This window comes from Castor canadensis, chromosome 11 (assembly GCF_047511655.1).
Source record: "Castor canadensis chromosome 11, mCasCan1.hap1v2, whole genome shotgun sequence".
In the NCBI taxonomy this organism is placed as follows: Eukaryota; Metazoa; Chordata; class Mammalia; order Rodentia; family Castoridae; genus Castor; species Castor canadensis.
Window position 1 is genome coordinate 62,294,027 of NC_133396.1, and position 17,299 is coordinate 62,311,325.

Sequence of the window (17,299 nt, forward strand, 5' to 3'; positions counted from 1 at the left end):
GTGGAACTTTCACAAAGAAGTGGCTAGATGGAGGAGGAAATCACTGCCCCATGTATGGATTTTTCTAAATTCTAGTCCTGGCACTGCCTCTAAATTCTGTGAGTTTCTGCACTCGTAACTAGTGGCCACCTCAATGCTTTAGTGGGAAGAAGACGAAAGGGTGTGTCTGAGGTTTACAGTCTGAGTGGTGAGACTAAAATAAGAGAAGTCAGGATAAGGAACTGGCTAGGCTGAGGGATGTGCCAATTCTCTTCTTGGGGTCCATCTGGAGAACAGAGTCCTCCTTGGGACTTCTGGACCACCCTCACCCCAGAGATCTTCAGTGATCCCAAGATAATGAGCTGAGCTCCAATTGAATATGACTTATTGCCTAACCCCCCATGGGTCTCAGTTTCCCCATCTGTCAAGTGGGGGAGGGGCGCAGCCTCAGACCTGAAAGGTGCAAGATCATTTCTAGTCCCATTACTCTTACCAACCCCATGCTGGCTCCTTCATCCTTCCTCTGCCGCCCTGCCCCTCAGGTCCCCATGCAAGGATATACTCCCCGGAGAGTACCTACTAGCTGACTCAAATTCCCATCCAGGGCTCCCAGCCCAACTCAAAAAGCCTCACCTTTCTTCCAGCTGTTTCCAGACACACCAGGCAGCCTTGTCAAAATTCTGTCTGAGTCCTGTTGGTGTCCCAGGGACTCAAGGCTCCCAGAGTTCAGCACTGCTGTGGAGGTGGGCCAGCTGGGTGACACTGTGCTGGGTATGCTTGGGGAAGCAATGAGTGGAGAGAGACCTATGGCAGGAGGCAAAGAGGTTGGGGCTTGTAGAGAGGCAGAGGCAGGGGCAGGAGCCAGAGAACTGGCATTGGGTTTCTTCATATTATGCAGGTCTTCTGTGCCAGCTGAGAGAGGTCTGAGGAAACTCATGAACCCACTGCTTCTTCATACCCTACCACGGTGTCATCTAGAGAGAGATGTTCTACAGAGGCTGCTGGGAAACGGTCCAGGAAATTCATGTCCCTGTCCCTATTTCTCTATGAGAGTTACTATTTGTCTGTGAGCCACCTGAGGATATCAGTGTCTACTTCCCAGGATTACAAATGGCAATAATACCAGCAACAGTACTAGCCAGAGCTCCTATTTATTGAGCATTTACTGTATATTAGACTCTGTTATATGTTTAGCATTGATTATTTCTTTTCCTCCCCATAATTCTAAGCAAGCAGGCTCTTACTCTCCTATTTTACAAATGGAGAAACAGAGGCAGAAGGGACGGTAACTTTCCCAGAGTAGTAGTACTAGAATAGGGCCTGCCTCTTCCTACCTCCTAAGTCTGTGCTGATAACTTCAGTCCTGGACAAGTGCTCTTCTTGGAAGCTGGACTGGAACCCATGCCCTCCCTTCTCAGAGTCCTTCTGAATGCCAGTCTCTCCACTCTGCAGCCCCTGAGCCTCCTTCCCAGATAGTGTGGGGAACACATTGCAGTGTACCTGTGTAGGGCATGGGTTCTGGGATTCAAGAAAGGGCTCCTAGGCACCTCCCAGCTCCAGTTTAAGCTGGGATCTGGGTCTTCTTTGTCAAGGCAGTCTAAGTCACCACCAGGAGTGCCTGGTGAATGATTTGGTGGCAGTAGTGGGGTCCCAGTGGGGCAGGTTGGGTACCTGTATCTACTCACTTGACATCAAGGCTTCCTCTGTCTGGACCTGGGCACGCGGCATCCTCAGGCCCATCTTCTCCAATGTTTGGAGCGCCACGTCCCAGGCCTGCTGATACCCATACTGAGCCACCAGGCACGAGGCCACCTCCATGCCATTCGACTTCTCTGGCTGAGCTGGCATGGCACTGGAAGAGCTCTTAGAGAGTGCATTGTTGGGCAGCCGAAGCTGGAACTCTGTCAACTCCTCCTTTTTCAGTAGATCCAAGTGGTAGGCTAGCTGATGCTGAGCTCCTCCAGCCATCTCTGACCCATGCAAGGGAGTCTTAAGGATGTTTATGGGAGGTGGGTGGTGAAAGGCATGAGGCAGGCAGAGGGAAGTGATCTCCCTGTGCCTTGACCCCTACCATCTCCCAGTATAAGACTCTCACTGGAATAGTTTTCTGCCTGGTGCACAACTCCTATTTTGTGCTCAGAATCCAGTTTTGTAACCCCCCAAAGCATCTGCCAAGGTGGTGTTAGGAAGAGGGAAGTGAAGGGGAATTATGAGGAAAATGGTAGGAAGGAGCTCTGAGGAGACTGGGATACACTGCAAGAGGTCAGGTTATGGGGGGGTTCTGGGTAGGACCCAGGATGAATCAGAGATGAATTGGAATCTTGATGGACAGGACGATGAGGATGGAGGGATAGGAGGGTAAGGGAAGGGGAGTAAGAAGGATGGGAAGACAAAGGGATGGAAAGATGGATGGATGGGAAGATAGATGAATGGGAGGATGGGGGCGGGAGAACCAGAGGATGGGAAGTTGAGGGGCCAGTGTAAGTGGCACTCACTGTTCTGTGTTCCTCAGGTTCTTCCATCTCTGGGAAGTAGGAATCCTGGCATCAACCTTTAGCCACAGTGCTGAGGTAGGGGAGATGCAATGCAGAAGGTGGGCTTAGAGCCCAGGAGTGGGCTCAGAGCTGCCCATTTGCAGTTCTTGTCAGAGCTCTCCTGACACTGGAGCACTAAACAAGGAGAACAACCCAGACCTGGGGAAACAGGAAGTACAAGTCACCCAACAGAACCCCAAGAGGGGCGTGGCCAGGGGAGGAGAGGACCCAGGACAAGCCCGTGCTGCAGCAAGTGCAGACATATACAGCACAAAGGTGCACACAGCTCCCCGTCACACAACACCCAGCACCAAGAGCCTGCAGAACCAGAGTTCTGACTCTCCAGGCAGGGTGTGGGGCCCAGCCCTGGTTCTCAGGATTGGGGGGGGGGTTGGGGAATTGGGCTGTGTCTGCCAGGGAAGTTCCTTAGTAGAAAACATTACAGCCAGACCAAGGATCATCTTTCCAGCTTCCCATTGTTTTGGGAACTTCCTGAGCCCCATTGCTCATCCAGCCAGGCTACAACATCCACTGGTATGTGTGTCCTAGGCCCGGGGGGCTGGTCAACTAGTGCACCAAAAGCAGAACAGCCTCTACCTCATCAGGCAGCAGGGAGCCCAGCACAGATGTTCTTCCTGTTTTGTCAAATTAAGCAGCACCCAGGGACTGGAGGTTGAAGAAGGAAGTTGCCCAACTCATCTGCCATTGTGAAATTACTCCAGGAGTTTCTGACAGTGCCTTGGTTTGCTTTGGGCTTCTGGAGCTCAGGCCTGAGGAGCTGCCACCTATGGCTTCTTAGCCTCTGATTTCTTGTGTGGTGGGTTCCTTTCTCTGGGCCTTTGTTTGCTCATCTAGTCAATGGGATATGGTAAGTTTGCAAAGGTTCCAGTACAGCAAAAGCTCTTGAATACCCAGGATCTGAGCTCTTGATCGTGCTACTTCCTTCCATCCTCTCCTGACTGCCCTGCCCACAGGATCTTCACTTCAGTGTATGACTGTTGAGGCCCAAACATTGGGTCTTTGCCTGTTGTCATTCTCAGAAACCTCACATCCAAACTACCAAGTCCTACTGACACCAACATTTATTTATCTAGTATTGCTAGTGCATATTAATTGTACAAAGTAATGGGTTTCCTTGTGACATTTCATATATACGTATAATGTTCATCTTCCCATTACCCTCTCTTAACTCCCTCTCTCTTTCCCTTGGTCCCTTCCTCTCCCCTAATAATCTTCCTTGTACTTTCATGTCATCATTTTTTCCCCTCTCTCTCTCTAGATTTCACTTAAGAGAGTAACTATGTTATACTTCTCTTTCTTAGTCTGGCTTATTTTGGTTGACCTGATGATTCCAATTCTATCCATTTTCATGTAAATGATATGATTTCATTCTTCATTATGGGTGAATAAAGCTCCACTGTGTATATGTACCCTTTCTTTATCCATTAGTTCATTTATGGGTGTTTAGTATGCTTCCATTACTTGGTTATTGTAAATGGTGCTGCTGTAAAGATGGGTGTGCAGCTATCTCTTTTGTAAGCTGACTTTGAGTCCTTTGTAAATATTACCCAGGAGTGGTATAGCAAGATTGTAGAGAAGTTGTGTTTTTCATTTTTTGAGAAACCTCCATACAGAGGTCCATAGAAGATGCTTTAACCTGCATTTCCACCAGCCATGCATAGTGTTCCTGCTTCCCTGCATCCTTGCCAGCATTTGTTGTTTTTTGTTTTCTTAAGTCTAGCCATTCTGATTGGGGCGAGGTGGAAAGTCAGTGTAGGTTTGATTTGCATTTCCTGACGACTACAGATGTTGAGAATTTTTTTTATTTTGCGGTACTGGGGTTTGAACTGAGGGCCTTACACTTGCTAGGCAGACATTCTACCATGAGTCATTCTGCCAGTCCTTTTTTGGTGTGTGTATTGGGTATTTTTGAGATAGGGTCTTACTTTCATTTTTCTCAGGCTGGCCTCAAACCACGATCCTCCTGATCTCTGCCTCCTGAGTAGCTAGGATAACAGATGTGAGTCACTGGCACTTGGCCATGTTGACATTTTTTTCATGAAATTCTTGGTCTTTTGTACCTTTTCTTTTGAGAAGCATTTGTTCTGTTCATTTGCTCATTTACTGATTGGATTACTGTTGCTTTGCTGTTGTATTTTTGAGTTCTGCATGTCTTCTGAGTTTTAATCCTCTGTTGGATGAATAGATAATGATGGTTTTTCTCCCATTATGTAGGCTGTCTTCCCATTCTGTTGTTTCCTTTGCTGTGCAGATTGTTAACTTGATACAATGCCACTTATCAATGACTGGCATTGGATCCTGAGAGATTGAACTCCTAGGAGATCTTTGCCTATGCCTCTATGTCTTGGAGTGTTTCCTCTATATTTTTCTAATTTTTATGTCTTACACTAAAGTCTTTGGTTCATTTTGAGTTGATTTTTGCATAGGGTGAAAGATAGGGATCTAGTTTCAGCCTTGTGGATATCCAGTTTTCCCAGCCCCCTTTGTTAAGAGGCAGTCTTTTCTCCAATGTATGTTTTGGCCCCTTTGTCTAGAAAGGGGTGGCCCTAGCTGTAAGGGTTAACTTCTAGTTCTTCTGTTCTATTCCATTGGTATAAGTGTCTGCCTTTACACCAAAACCATGCTGCTTTTATCATTATGGGTCTGCAGTACATTTTGAAATGCAGTGTTGTGATGCTTCCGGCATTGCTCTTCTTGCTCAGGATTGCTTTGGTTAACAGGGGTCTTCTGTGCGTCCACACAAATTTTAGGATTGTTTTTTCTAGTTCTGAGATGAAAATATTGGTATTTTGGTGGGGATTGCACTGAGTCTGAAGACACTTTTTGGTAGTTTAGCTGTTTTAACTATTTAATTCTCCCAATGCATGAGCATTGCAAGTCTTCCCATCTTCTATTGTTATCTTCAATTTCTGTCATCAGCGTTTTATAATTTACATTGTATGTAAATTTATTGTTTGCATTTATTTCTGACTGTTGTTTGAGGTGAATGAGATTGTTTTCCTAATTTCCTCTTCAGTGAATTTGTTATTAGTGTATAGAAAAGCACTGATTTTTGTATCAGTATTTTATTGATTTTGTATTCTTCCACTTTGCTGAATTTATTATGTCTTATGAATCTTCTCATGGTGTCTCTAAAGGCCTTCTAAGTATAGGATCCTATCATCTGCAAATAGGGACAGTTTGACTTCCTCTTTTCCTATTTGTACCCATTTTATTTATTTCCCTTGATTTCTGTGGTTTAAAACTTGAAGTATCTATATATTGAACAAGAGCTGTGAGAGTAGACACCCTTGTCTCATTCCTGATTTTAAAGGAAATGCTTTCAGTTCTCCCCCATTTATTATGATGTTGTCTATGGGTTTGTCATATATCACCTTTATTATGTTAAGGTATGATCCTTCAATATCTCGTTTCTTTACGGTTTTTATAATGAAGGGATGTGGAATTTTGTCAAAGGATTTTTCTGTATCTGTTGAGATATCATGTAAGTTTTATTCTTAATTTTATTTGCATGCTGTATTACATTTATTGATTTGTGTATGTTGAACCATTTATGCAGTCCTGTAATGAAACCAACTTGATTGTGGTATGTGGTCTTTTTAATGTGTTATTGAATTGGATTTGCAAATTATTTTATTGAGGATTTTTGCACCTACGTTCACTAACCAGACCATAAAAGTGCTCTAGTTTTCTTTTTTTTTTTGCTTGGTCCTTCTCAGGTTTTGGTGTCAGGGTAATACTGGCTTTGTTGTGTGAGTGTGGAGGGCTCCTTCCATTTCTATTTATGGAATAGTTTGAAGAGCAATTATATTAGTTCTTCTTCAATAGTGTGGAAAATCCGGAACTGAAACCATATGGACCTGGGTTGCTCTTTACTGTGAAACTTTGTATTATTCTTTCATCTCATTGCTCATTATTGGATCTGTTTAGGTTTTATTTGTCTTTTTGGTTCAATTTTGTAACTCATATGTATTTAGAAAGTTATCCATTTCTTCAAAGTTTCCAGTTTATTGAAGAACATTTCTTCAGAATATTCTTTGTGATTTTCTGAATTTCAGCAATGTCTGTTATAATATCTCCTTTTTTATCTTTAGTCTTATTTATGCCATATTTTATCCCTTTTTTATGAGTTTGGCAAAAAGAGTTTTGCTTTTCCAAAAACCAAGTCTTTGTTTCATTGGGCCTTTGTATTATTAATTTTTTTTGATCTCTCATTTATTTCTGCTATGATCTGTATTATTTCTTCCCTCTGCTGGTTTGTGGTTTAGTTTGTTCTTTTTTTATTAAGACTTTGAGGTGCATCATTATTTAAGATCTCATATTTTTGTGTTTTTAAAGTGTAGGCCACCAACTTTCATCTTGGATTGCTTTTACTGTAAGCCACAGATTCTGGTATGTTGTGTTTACATTTTCACTTGGTTCTAGGGATTTTTTTTCTCAAATCATTTTTATTAGCATACATTAGTTGTACAGTGGGGCTTCATTATAACATTTCTGAATATATTCAGAAATTATACTTTTGTTAGGTTCACCCCTACCATCTATCTCCCTCATCCCTTCCCCCCTTATTCAAAACAATTACAAAAGGTTTCGTGGTTCTGCTTCATATATGTATATACAGTACATTGACCATATTCATCCTCCTTTATCCTCTCCATTCACCCTCCCCCGTCACAAGCACCCATGCTTCATAAGACCTATTTTGCAGTCCTGTCCTTTATTTTTAACCCCAAAGTACGTGTTCAGAGGGGTTTCTTGATGTATCCCAGTTGTGACTATACTGTACAGTGGTCAGTTCAAGCCCCCCTGTTTCTCTCCCTTACCCCTTCCCTCCCATGCCCTATTATTCAGCAGTTTTCAATACATATCATATATCCTCTACCTGCACAGATGCATTTTGATATTGTTGACTATCATTCTCTTTTCATTTCCCTTCTCTCCTGTGTTCCATACAATAGTTCCACTATTACAAAATGTTCTGTCTATAAATTCATATATGATCATATTTGTTTTTGTGTATGCATTTATCTTTTGGATCTATCTTCCACATATGAGAGAAAACATGCTGCTTTTGTCTTTCTGAACCTGGCTTACTTCACTTAACATGGTGTCCTCCAATTCCATCCACTTACCTGCAAACAAAATAATTCCATTCTTCTTTATGGCTGAGTAATATTCCATTAGCATATACACCACGTTTTCTTAATCCATTCATGAGCTGTAGGGCATCTGAACTATTTCTAAAGCTTGGCTATGGTGAATAATGCTGCAATAAATATGGATGTGTAAGTGTCTTTATTATATCCTGACTTACATTCCTTTGGGTATATGCCCAGGGGTTGTATCACTGAATTGTATTATGGTAATTCTATTTTTAGTTTTTTATGATATTTATATACTGCTTTCCATAATGGTCGTACTAATTTACATTCCTACTAACAGTGTATAAAGTTTCCTGTTTGCCGCATCCTTGCCTACATTTGTTCTAATGGGGATGAGAGGAAATCTTAGTATAACTTTGATTTGCATTTCTTTTATGGCCAGAGAAGTTGAACACTTCTTCATGTATTTATTGACCTTTTGTACCACTTCCTTTGAAAAGTGTCTATTCAATTCATGTGCCCATTTCTTCATTGGGTTGTTGATTCTTGGAGAGTTCAGTTTTTTGAGCTCCCTGTACATTCTAGTTATTAGTCCCTTATCAGATGAGTAGCTGGCAAAGATTTTCTTCCATTCCATACACTGCCTCTTAAGTCTAGTGACTGTTTCCTTTGCTGTGCAGAAGCATTTTACTTCGATGCAGTCCCATTTGTTCATCCTTTCTCTTAATTGCTGAGCCATTGGAGTTGTATTTAGGAAGTTATTCCCTATGCCTATATGTTCCACGGTATTAACTACTGTTTCCTGCAGTAGTTTCAAAGTTTCTGGCCTTATGTTAATATCTTTGATCCACTTTGGGTTGATATTGGTACAGAGTGAAACAGGGATCGAATTTTAGTCTTCTACATGTAAATATTCAGTTTTCCCAGCATAATTTGTTGAAGAGGCTGTCTTTTCTCAACCATATGTTTTGGGATCCTTTGTCAAAAGGCTATGTGAATTTATATCTGGGTCATTGCTTCTGTTTCATTGGTCTTTGTGTCTGTTTTTGTGCCAACACCATGCAGTGTTTGTTGTTACAGCTCTGTAGTATAGTTTGAAGTCAGGTATTGTGATACTTTTATCTTTGCTCTTTTTGCTCAGAATAGCTTTGGCTATTTGAGGTCTTTTGTGCTTCCATATGAACTTTTGGGTTAAATTTTCTATTTCTGTTGAGGATGTCATTGGAAATTTGATAGGTACTGCACTGAACATGTAGATTGGTTTTGGTAGTACACAAATCAGTATTTCACAATACTGATTCTGCTGATTCACAAGCATGGGAGATCTTTCCATCTTCTGAAGTCTTCTTCAGTTTCTTTCTTTGGTGATTTATAGTTTTATTGAAAATATCTTTAATTTTCTTTGTTAAATTTATTCCTAGGTATTTTAATTTTTGAGACTATTGAAAATGGGATTGTTTCCCTGATTTTTTTCTGAGTCTGTTCATTGTTGGTATATAGAAAAGCTACTGATTTTTTTGTATTGAGTTTGTATCCTGCTACTTTGCCAAAAGTGCTTATGATTTCTAAGAGTTTTTGGGGTCTTTTAGGGATAAGATTGTGTTATCTGCAAACGGATTTTACTTCTTCCTTCTGTATTTGAATCCCTTTTGTTTCTTGCTCCTGTCATTTCTCTGAGCTTACCACTTCTATTTTTATTTTTTAAAAATATAAGGTATATGAACTGTATGAAACTATATGAACTGTTCTTTCAGAGGTGGCAAAGTTAAGTAATTTCTTTTATGATACTAAAGCTGATTCTATTCAGAGCAAGCCATAATTAGGAATTCCAAAACTATATTGCATGAGAGTGGGGAAAGTGGAAACCCTTGTCTCATTCCTGACTTAGCAGAGATAGTTTCAGCATTTCTTCATTTAGTATGATGTTGGCTCTAGGTTTTTCATGTATAGTCTATTATGTTGAGGAACATTCCTTCTATTCCTAGTTTCTTCAGTGCTCTTACCATGAATGAGTTCGTTATAATGAGTTCTCTATATAAGGAATTCATCATATAATGAGTTTGTTAGTGTTCCTTTTCTATCTGTTTCTTGGAAAAGTTTGAGGAATTTTGGTATTAATTCTTATATAAAGGTCTGGTAGAATTAAGCCATGAATCCATTGGGCCCTGTGTTATTCTTTGGTGGGAGACTCATTTCTACTGCTTCAATCTCACTACTATATCTATTTATGTGGCTTATATCCTCTTGGTTCAATTTTGGCTGGTTAAATACATCTAGAAACCTCTGTGTTTCTTCTAAGTTGACAGTTGTTTTCTTTGGGGGCTTGAAATACATCTTTTCATAATCTCCTTGTGTTTAAAGATTTATTGAGAAATGTGCTGTTATTCTAATGTTAACCTTATATGTGATCTGTCATTTACATTTTGTAGCTTTCAATATTCTTTCTTTGTTCTGTGTATTGAGTGTTTTGATTATAATATGTGTGAGAATATTTGCTTTCTGGTACTACCAGTTTGATGTTCTGAAAGTTTCTTATACCTGAATGTCCTTCTCTTTCTTGAGATTGGGGAAGGTTTGTTTTTTTTGTTTGTTTGTTTGTTTTTTAGTTATTATGGTATTGAATAAGTTATCTATGCTTTTAGCATGTATTTCTTCTCCTCCTTCTATACCTATGATTTGTAGATTTGGTCCTTTAATGGTCCCAGAGGTCTTGCATATCCTATTCATATTTTTTGGCATTTTTTCGTGGTTTTTGACTGATAGATCAAGTTCCTCTACTTAGTCTTTTGTTCTTGGAATCTAGTTTTAACTTGCTCCACTCTGTTAGCCAAACCTTCAATTGAGGTTTTTATTTAGGATATTTTGCTATTCATTTCAAATTGATTATTTTTCAGGATTTCTATATCGTTTTTGATTTCTTCTTTCATATCCTGCATTGTCTTCCTTATTTCATTCATCTGTATGAATTCTCTTTGAGTTCAGTTCACTGTTTGTTCATATCCTCTTTAAATTTAATCAGTAACTATGTGTCTCCTCCTTGTGCTCATTGATCCCTCTTACTATTATTTTTCAAATTCAATGATTGATATTTCTTCCTCTTAGCTATTGTTTAAGTTCTTAGTGGTAGAGTTAGCTTTTGAGGGAGAGCTGTTGCCTTGTTGCTTAATGTATCCATGTTGAGATTTAAGCATCCAGAGTCATTTTTGGTTGAAGGTCCCAATACTCTGTGTCTCTTTAGTTGGGGTTTTCTAAAAGATTATTTAGGAATGTGAGGTGGGTGAGCTCTGCTGTGTTTTCTTTTCTCTTGACTGGTGTGTGGGGGTGTGGCTCAGTAGTCAATTCTTCTGCTTCTTGTTCTCAAGATACTAGGTGTCACCCCCTATACCACACAGTGAGAGGAGGCTTAACTGCTAATGCTATCACAGTCACTAAGGTGCAGTCTGGAAATTATAGCAATCCTTAAAAAGGATCAATTACTGCTACTACTCCACTATCTTTAGTTGTCTTTATTGGAGAAAGATGAATCTTCAAGATTATGGAGGACTAAAGATAATAAAGTAGTGATAGAAAGGAGACAGAGGGGATAACTTAATAAATAATAAAAGGTGTAGAGTTTTATGTAGAAGGGAGCGGTGGTGGCTGAGCTAATAGAAGGGGTTAATGGAAAAGCAGACTGGGATGGGTAGAAGAGGTCTAGTAGATATTAATATGTGGGAGAGAGGGGGAAGACAAATGGAGAAAATTGAAGAGACAGACAAATAAATATAAACACAATGAAACTGCAAAAATAATATGGGAATATATTTACCCACTAAAAGTTTTGGTAGCAAAAGAGGACTGTGGGTGAGAAAACATAGAAATGGGAAAATGTGAGCTGGAAAGCAGTTCTGGTTGTAGACAAGAGGAAAGTATAAATGGGGGAGGGCAATAGGAAAGGGGAGGAGAAGAAATGGTTTAAGGTTCCATACTGGAAAGCATGGATGGGCCTCTCTTATGATGACTACAGAGAAGGGCAAGAGGGGAAGACAGAACTAAAGAGAAAATGAGTGAGAGAGAAGACAAAATTGCTCAGTTGGAACTACAGAAAAAGAAAATACAAGCAGACATATAAAAAAAACTCTGTATCCTAAACTTGATAATGACAAAAACAACATAACACATAACTTCAGTTTAGTATACTTTTCTGAGTTTATGATTTTTCCCCCTCAGTATCTGAGTCGTTCAAGTCCACAAGGTGGCAATCTAGTTGGATACCTGTTTCTGAAATGGTGACTGATCACAGCCTTGTATTCCTTCTCCAGTGTGGGTGGGGGGAGTGTTTGGAGATGCAAGTAGGTCTCTGGAGTTTACACTTTCATCTTGCCAGTCTCACATCCCCTCTTGTAGCTCTCCCCTCTCTCAAGCTCCAGTACTTACAGTCTGTAGTGATGCATGGACACAAATTTTTGTTAGATGTCTTCACAGTCAGGAGTCTTTGTGGTGGGAGATTGGAAACATGGCTTGCTGTTGCCATGGCTGCCTTTTGCTGCCACCATTGCACACTCCAGGCAACTTCTTTATTCTGAGACATGTCATGTGAGGCCATGTTCTGCGAGAACTCTGTGACCCACCACTTCTACTCACGGTGTCCCAGATGTTTTTCTGCAGTGGGTTCCTATTCAGGCACCGACCTTCTCCACCATCATTGCTGCTGTGGTCACTGTACTCCAGACAACTTTGTTCTAAGAACTGCTGCATGGCACCACATGTGCAGGACCTCCATGGGCCACCATTGCTACTCACCAGGTCCCAGTAGCTTTCCTGTGGCAGTATCCCGATCAGGTACCAACCTTCTCCATAGCTTCTGGGGTGAAGATTTTGGCTTCTTCTCCCTCCTGGGGGGAGCTGGCACTTGGTTCCACAGCTGGAAGGAGCATAAACTATTTCCTCATCTACTCTATTTCTTCTCTCTTTCCCTGTACTTTTCAGTTGGCCTGCTCCTCCCTGATGGCTCACAAAGTTCTTCCTCCATTATGCTCCTCTGTGAGATGACACTTTTTGGTTATTCAGGCTCTTAAGCACAGGTCAGGTGGCAAAAACTTCTACTCCTCCGTCATCTTGCCTGAACTGCTTCTAGCAATTTTTAATTTCATTTCATTTCTTCAATGACCCACTGTTCATTCAAAAGTGTAGGGTTCCATCTCCATGGGTGGTGTAGTTTCTGTAGTTTCTCTTACTGTTGATTTCTACTTCATTCTGTTAGGATCTGATAACATGCAAGAAATCATTTCACTGTTTTGTATTTGTCTTGACTTGTTTTATTGCCTAAGATATGATTGCTTTTGAATAAAGTTCTGTAAATTGACCAAAAGAGTGTGTACTCTGGAGTTGTTGAATGGGATATTCTTATATGTCTGTTAAGTCCATTTGATCTGTAGGGCTGTTTAATTCCAGTATTTCTTTGTTTTGTTATTTTTTTTTGTTTGGGTGAACTATCTATTGGTGAAAGATGAGTATTAAAGTCACTTACTATTATTATACTTTATATTATCTCTCTCTTTATATCCACTAGTGTTTATTTTATAAAATTGGGTGTTCCAACTTTCACTATATGTGTATTTATAATTATTATATCTTCTTTTGTTTGGTGCCACTAGGGTTTGAAGTCAGGGCCTTGTGGTTGCTAGATATGTACTCTAACCACTTGGGTCACACCCCCAGTCCTTTTTTATTCAGTTATTTTTCAGATAAGATCTTGTGGTTTTTTTGCCTGGACTGGTCTTTGACCATAATTCTCCTACCTATTCCTCCCACATAGCTGGGATTACAGGCACATGCCACAAAACTCAGCTTATGTTTTGAGATAGGACCTTGTTAACTTTTTAAGGCCTTGACTGGCTTTGAACTGCAGTTCTCCCATCTCTGCTTCCCTGTTACAGCTTCTCAATGGATTGTTCCTTTTACCAATATGCAGTGGCATTCTTTGTCTCTTTTGTCTGGTTTTTGACTTGCAATCTGTTTTGCCAGATATGAGTATAGCTACTCCTACTTGCATTTGGATTCTGTTTACCTGGAATATCATTTTTCCAACCTATCACTTTCAGTCTTTACATATCTTTGCCAGTGGAGTGAGTTCCTTGCAGGCAGAAGATTATTGGGTCCTGTTTTTAAATCCAGTCAACAATCTGTATCTTTTAACTGAAGAATTAAGACCATTTATGCTCAGGGTATTATTTAAAAGTCTATCCTAATTCCTGTCCTTTTGTAGTTTTTCTTCTGTATTTTTTGCATAATCTATGTTTGTTTCTTTTTCCTTTATTCATCTTAGAGGTATGGTGATTTATTGAAATTATGCTGTTGGATTCTTTCCTCACTGTATTTGCTTCTCTACTCTTCTAGTGATATTTATTCTTTCTTGTGTTCACATGTTTGTGTTTTTCTTTCTTCCTATTCTTTGGTATGCATACTCAGCAGGCTGTGGCAATGACTGAGCTTCTGCCAGGAGTCCTTTTCACTGATCTGGTTTGGTAGTGGCCGTGGGTGGGGTTTAGGCCTTGCTTAACTGACCTTCACTTTCTCTTGAGGTCCTTAGTCTGTGCACCCAGTACTATAGCCAAAGTTTGGGCCACAACAAGCCCTTTTTACAGACCACACTGTGGGCTACACTGGTCCGGGATCCATCCATCCAAGATGGGTCTGCCATGGTGACATATTTCTGAGAAACGTGGTAAAGAACTACTGAGAGTTCTGCACTGGGGTGGACCAGCCAATCTGTCAGCTTTATCTGAGCTCTCTCAATGTGAGAGCCATCCAATCAATGGGAACTTGCCATCCAGGTGGACTGACTCTCAGACTACATCCTGAGCTGGATAAAGGTTTGCATGTGTAATGGAGGAGATACCTAAGTAAACCCAGTGCTGTGGCTCTGGTCTAGTAACCAATCATTCTACTATCCAGCCTGCTTGCTCAATTGCTAAAGCTTACTTATTTTTTTCCTTTCCTTTCTTTGTTATTTCCCTTTCCTCTTGGGTTCCCCATGCTGGGGAGTTCACAATTAACATTCTTGTAGTTACCTTTTGGGTCATAATTATCCTTTCCTCTGGGGCAACAGAAAGGAGGAAATCTTTGTCAACAGTATGTGCAGCTTCAGAGACTGGTACCAACAGGAGATGAGCAGACCAAAACTCATGGGCTTTCTTCCCCCTTTGGGACAGAAACCGTAGGTCTTTGGATGCTAGTCCTCTATTTGTCAGGCAAATAAATAAAACATCACTTCCTTTTCTCCAAAACCATACTCTCATTATTTGTGAGTTGGCATTGAGTTCAGGAGCTGAGCTTTTGGTATCAAACTTGGCAACACAGATGGGACCTGTAGGGGGTCCTTACACCAACACCTGGAATAGTTCAGGTACTTTGAGTGATACCCCAGTCTCCTGCTCTCTTCCAACAAAACAAACCATTGGGTATGGCAGCTTTCTAGGGCTTACTGGATCAAGCTGAGGGTGTGGAACAATGGAACACTCATTGAGTACTGACAACCAGGAGGTGGAGGTTTTTAGTAAGCCCGGCAGGGACACCCCCAGCAGAGGTGCCAGTATGCAAAAAGAAGAGGCGACTAGGGGACCCACCCAGCAGCTGACAGAGTCAAATTAGCTGTAGGAATCTCCTGTCTTCTCCATGTGGGTTGCAGGTGTGGGCATCCTGATGTTAGAACACATTTGGAGAAAAGGAAAAAGGATTTGAAGTCACTATGCCTTGGCCAAGCATGGGTAAGTCCTTTGGTATGTACACTGAAACCTCCTGATTCTGGTAATCTGGGAAGGTCTCCTTTTTTTTTTATTCCAGATCTTCCAGCCCCATAGGAGCATTTGTTGTTTGCACCATTATAGAAGTTGTCAGGTTAAGCAGTATTAGGGAACCTAAAGGATTCTTCCCATCTGTCTTTGCTTGTTTTTTTGTTTTGTTGTATGGAAAGTTCCTGTGTATGTGGCCTTGGTTTTGGAAGAATTTCTTATTTCATTTTGGTTTTTTTTTGGGGGGGGATGATTTGTGTTTGTGTGTTGCATTTATTATGGGAGGTGCCATATGTCTATTTTATCTGAAAGCCTTTTGGGAAAGATTTTGTGGTCAACCTGTAGTTATAAGCATGTGTGTGTGTGTGTGTCTGTGTGTGTGTGTGAGAGAGAGAGAGACAGAGAGAGAGAGAGAGAGACCTGCCTGCTTCTAGCTGTGGCTTCAGCTCTTTGTGCCAGTCCTGGGCCCAAGAACTACTTTGAGAGACCTGTCAGTCCTGCCAGGAATGGAAAAAAGCAACCAGCATCCCTGACAGCCACCCCCCAACCCAATCAGACTTGTGCTGCCCAGCCTGCTGGTTTGTGGTGATCTTTCTAGGATTTCTTAGGCAGAAGTGGTGAAATGGTATCAGCACAACCACAACCTGGGCTGCCCTGGACCACCCCATCCTCTGAGGCCCACAAAATTAAAGCCCAGGCTCAGGCAACTACAACTGCTGCCAGCATCAATCTTGGTCTGGCTGTCCTGCATCCTCCAGCCTCCTTTTTTGTACCTCTCTGCCCACTGAGGAAGTGCAAACAACAGAGGGACATGAAGCATCACTGTCCCAGGAACCTCTAGGTTCTGAGCCAGGAGCAGGATGGTCTCCCCTTCTAAGACCTGATCAGGCATATTATCTGGCTGGGGGCTGCTTCTGCCAGAGCAGCATTCAATAGGAATGAACAACTAGGAGTGGAGGAACAGAAATCAAGATCAATTAGTGTCCATTTGCAGCCCTAAAAGAGGGAGAGGGTCAATTTAAAGTCAAGTAGCTGGTATTATTACTTATTTAAAGGCTCTTGAAAGAGATCTTAAAGTTTATCTGAGAAAATGATCTTAATCTGTTTCATTTTGTCATAGATATAATTTGGATTCAAATGTCTTTTACCATATATCAGTCTATTAATAAATGTGTTCTTGTTATTTGCTATTATGTAGAAAAACAGTTCAAGATTGGTTTATTCCCAGGTCTTCATTGAAATATAAGACCAGTAAGAATTATTTCATTGGGAAAAAATAATTTCATCTAAATTAAATAATTTTGTGAAAGTTGTTTCAAAATACAAATTAGTGAAAAAAGGAAGGTACAAAATAAGAACCAGTAAGTAGGAAAGAGATATAAGAAGGAAATGTATTTTTGGAGATGAAATTTAAAGGGAAAAGGAAATACTTTTGGATGAGGAAGGTTTTTGTAAAGTAAGGTTTGTCATAAAGGATTGTCCCAAAATGGATAAAGAAGGATAGGGAAAAAAACCAGAAGGCTCAAAAAAGTTGCCAAGTATCTGAGTAAATCTTAAGAAAAATATGAAAGATGGAACCTCAAAAAGCTTGCATGTCATTAAGTTGGCTATAATTACAAAGTTTCCAAAAGAATTTTCTAAGGTCAAATTTTAACTCACTGATATAAAGCTAAAACCTAATTCTCTACATCTAGAGCAGTAGTTCTTTCTTAAAAATATTGTTCTGCTTTTAGTAACATTTTCCAAAATAAGAGCCATAAAGAACAAAGAGTCAGTGTTTTATCAAGATAATTGCTTGTGTTTTCTGCTAATTTTGTCAGGCTTTTGATGATTTAGGAAACTGAATCTTAACAAGTCTGTCTTCATGTAAGTGTCTATATATGTCAGCCTC

General features: G+C 40.6%; 1 protein-coding gene across 1 annotated transcript in view; it reads right to left on the bottom strand.

Annotated features, from left to right (window-relative positions):
• Window positions 1–2,665, bottom strand: part of LOC109684890 (NACHT, LRR and PYD domains-containing protein 1) — a 45,444-nt gene extending 42,779 nt beyond the window's left edge. Inside the window, exons 1-3 of the mRNA XM_020161487.2 lie at window positions 2,475–2,665; window positions 1,665–1,968; window positions 613–783 (exon numbers count right to left, since the gene is read on the bottom strand). Coding sequence (XP_020017076.2) covers window positions 613–783; window positions 1,665–1,968; window positions 2,475–2,501 — 502 coding nt within the window. The 5' untranslated portion in view covers window positions 2,502–2,665. The remainder of the gene's footprint in view (window positions 1–612; window positions 784–1,664; window positions 1,969–2,474) is intronic.
• Window positions 2,666–17,299: the final 14,634 nt, after the last annotated feature.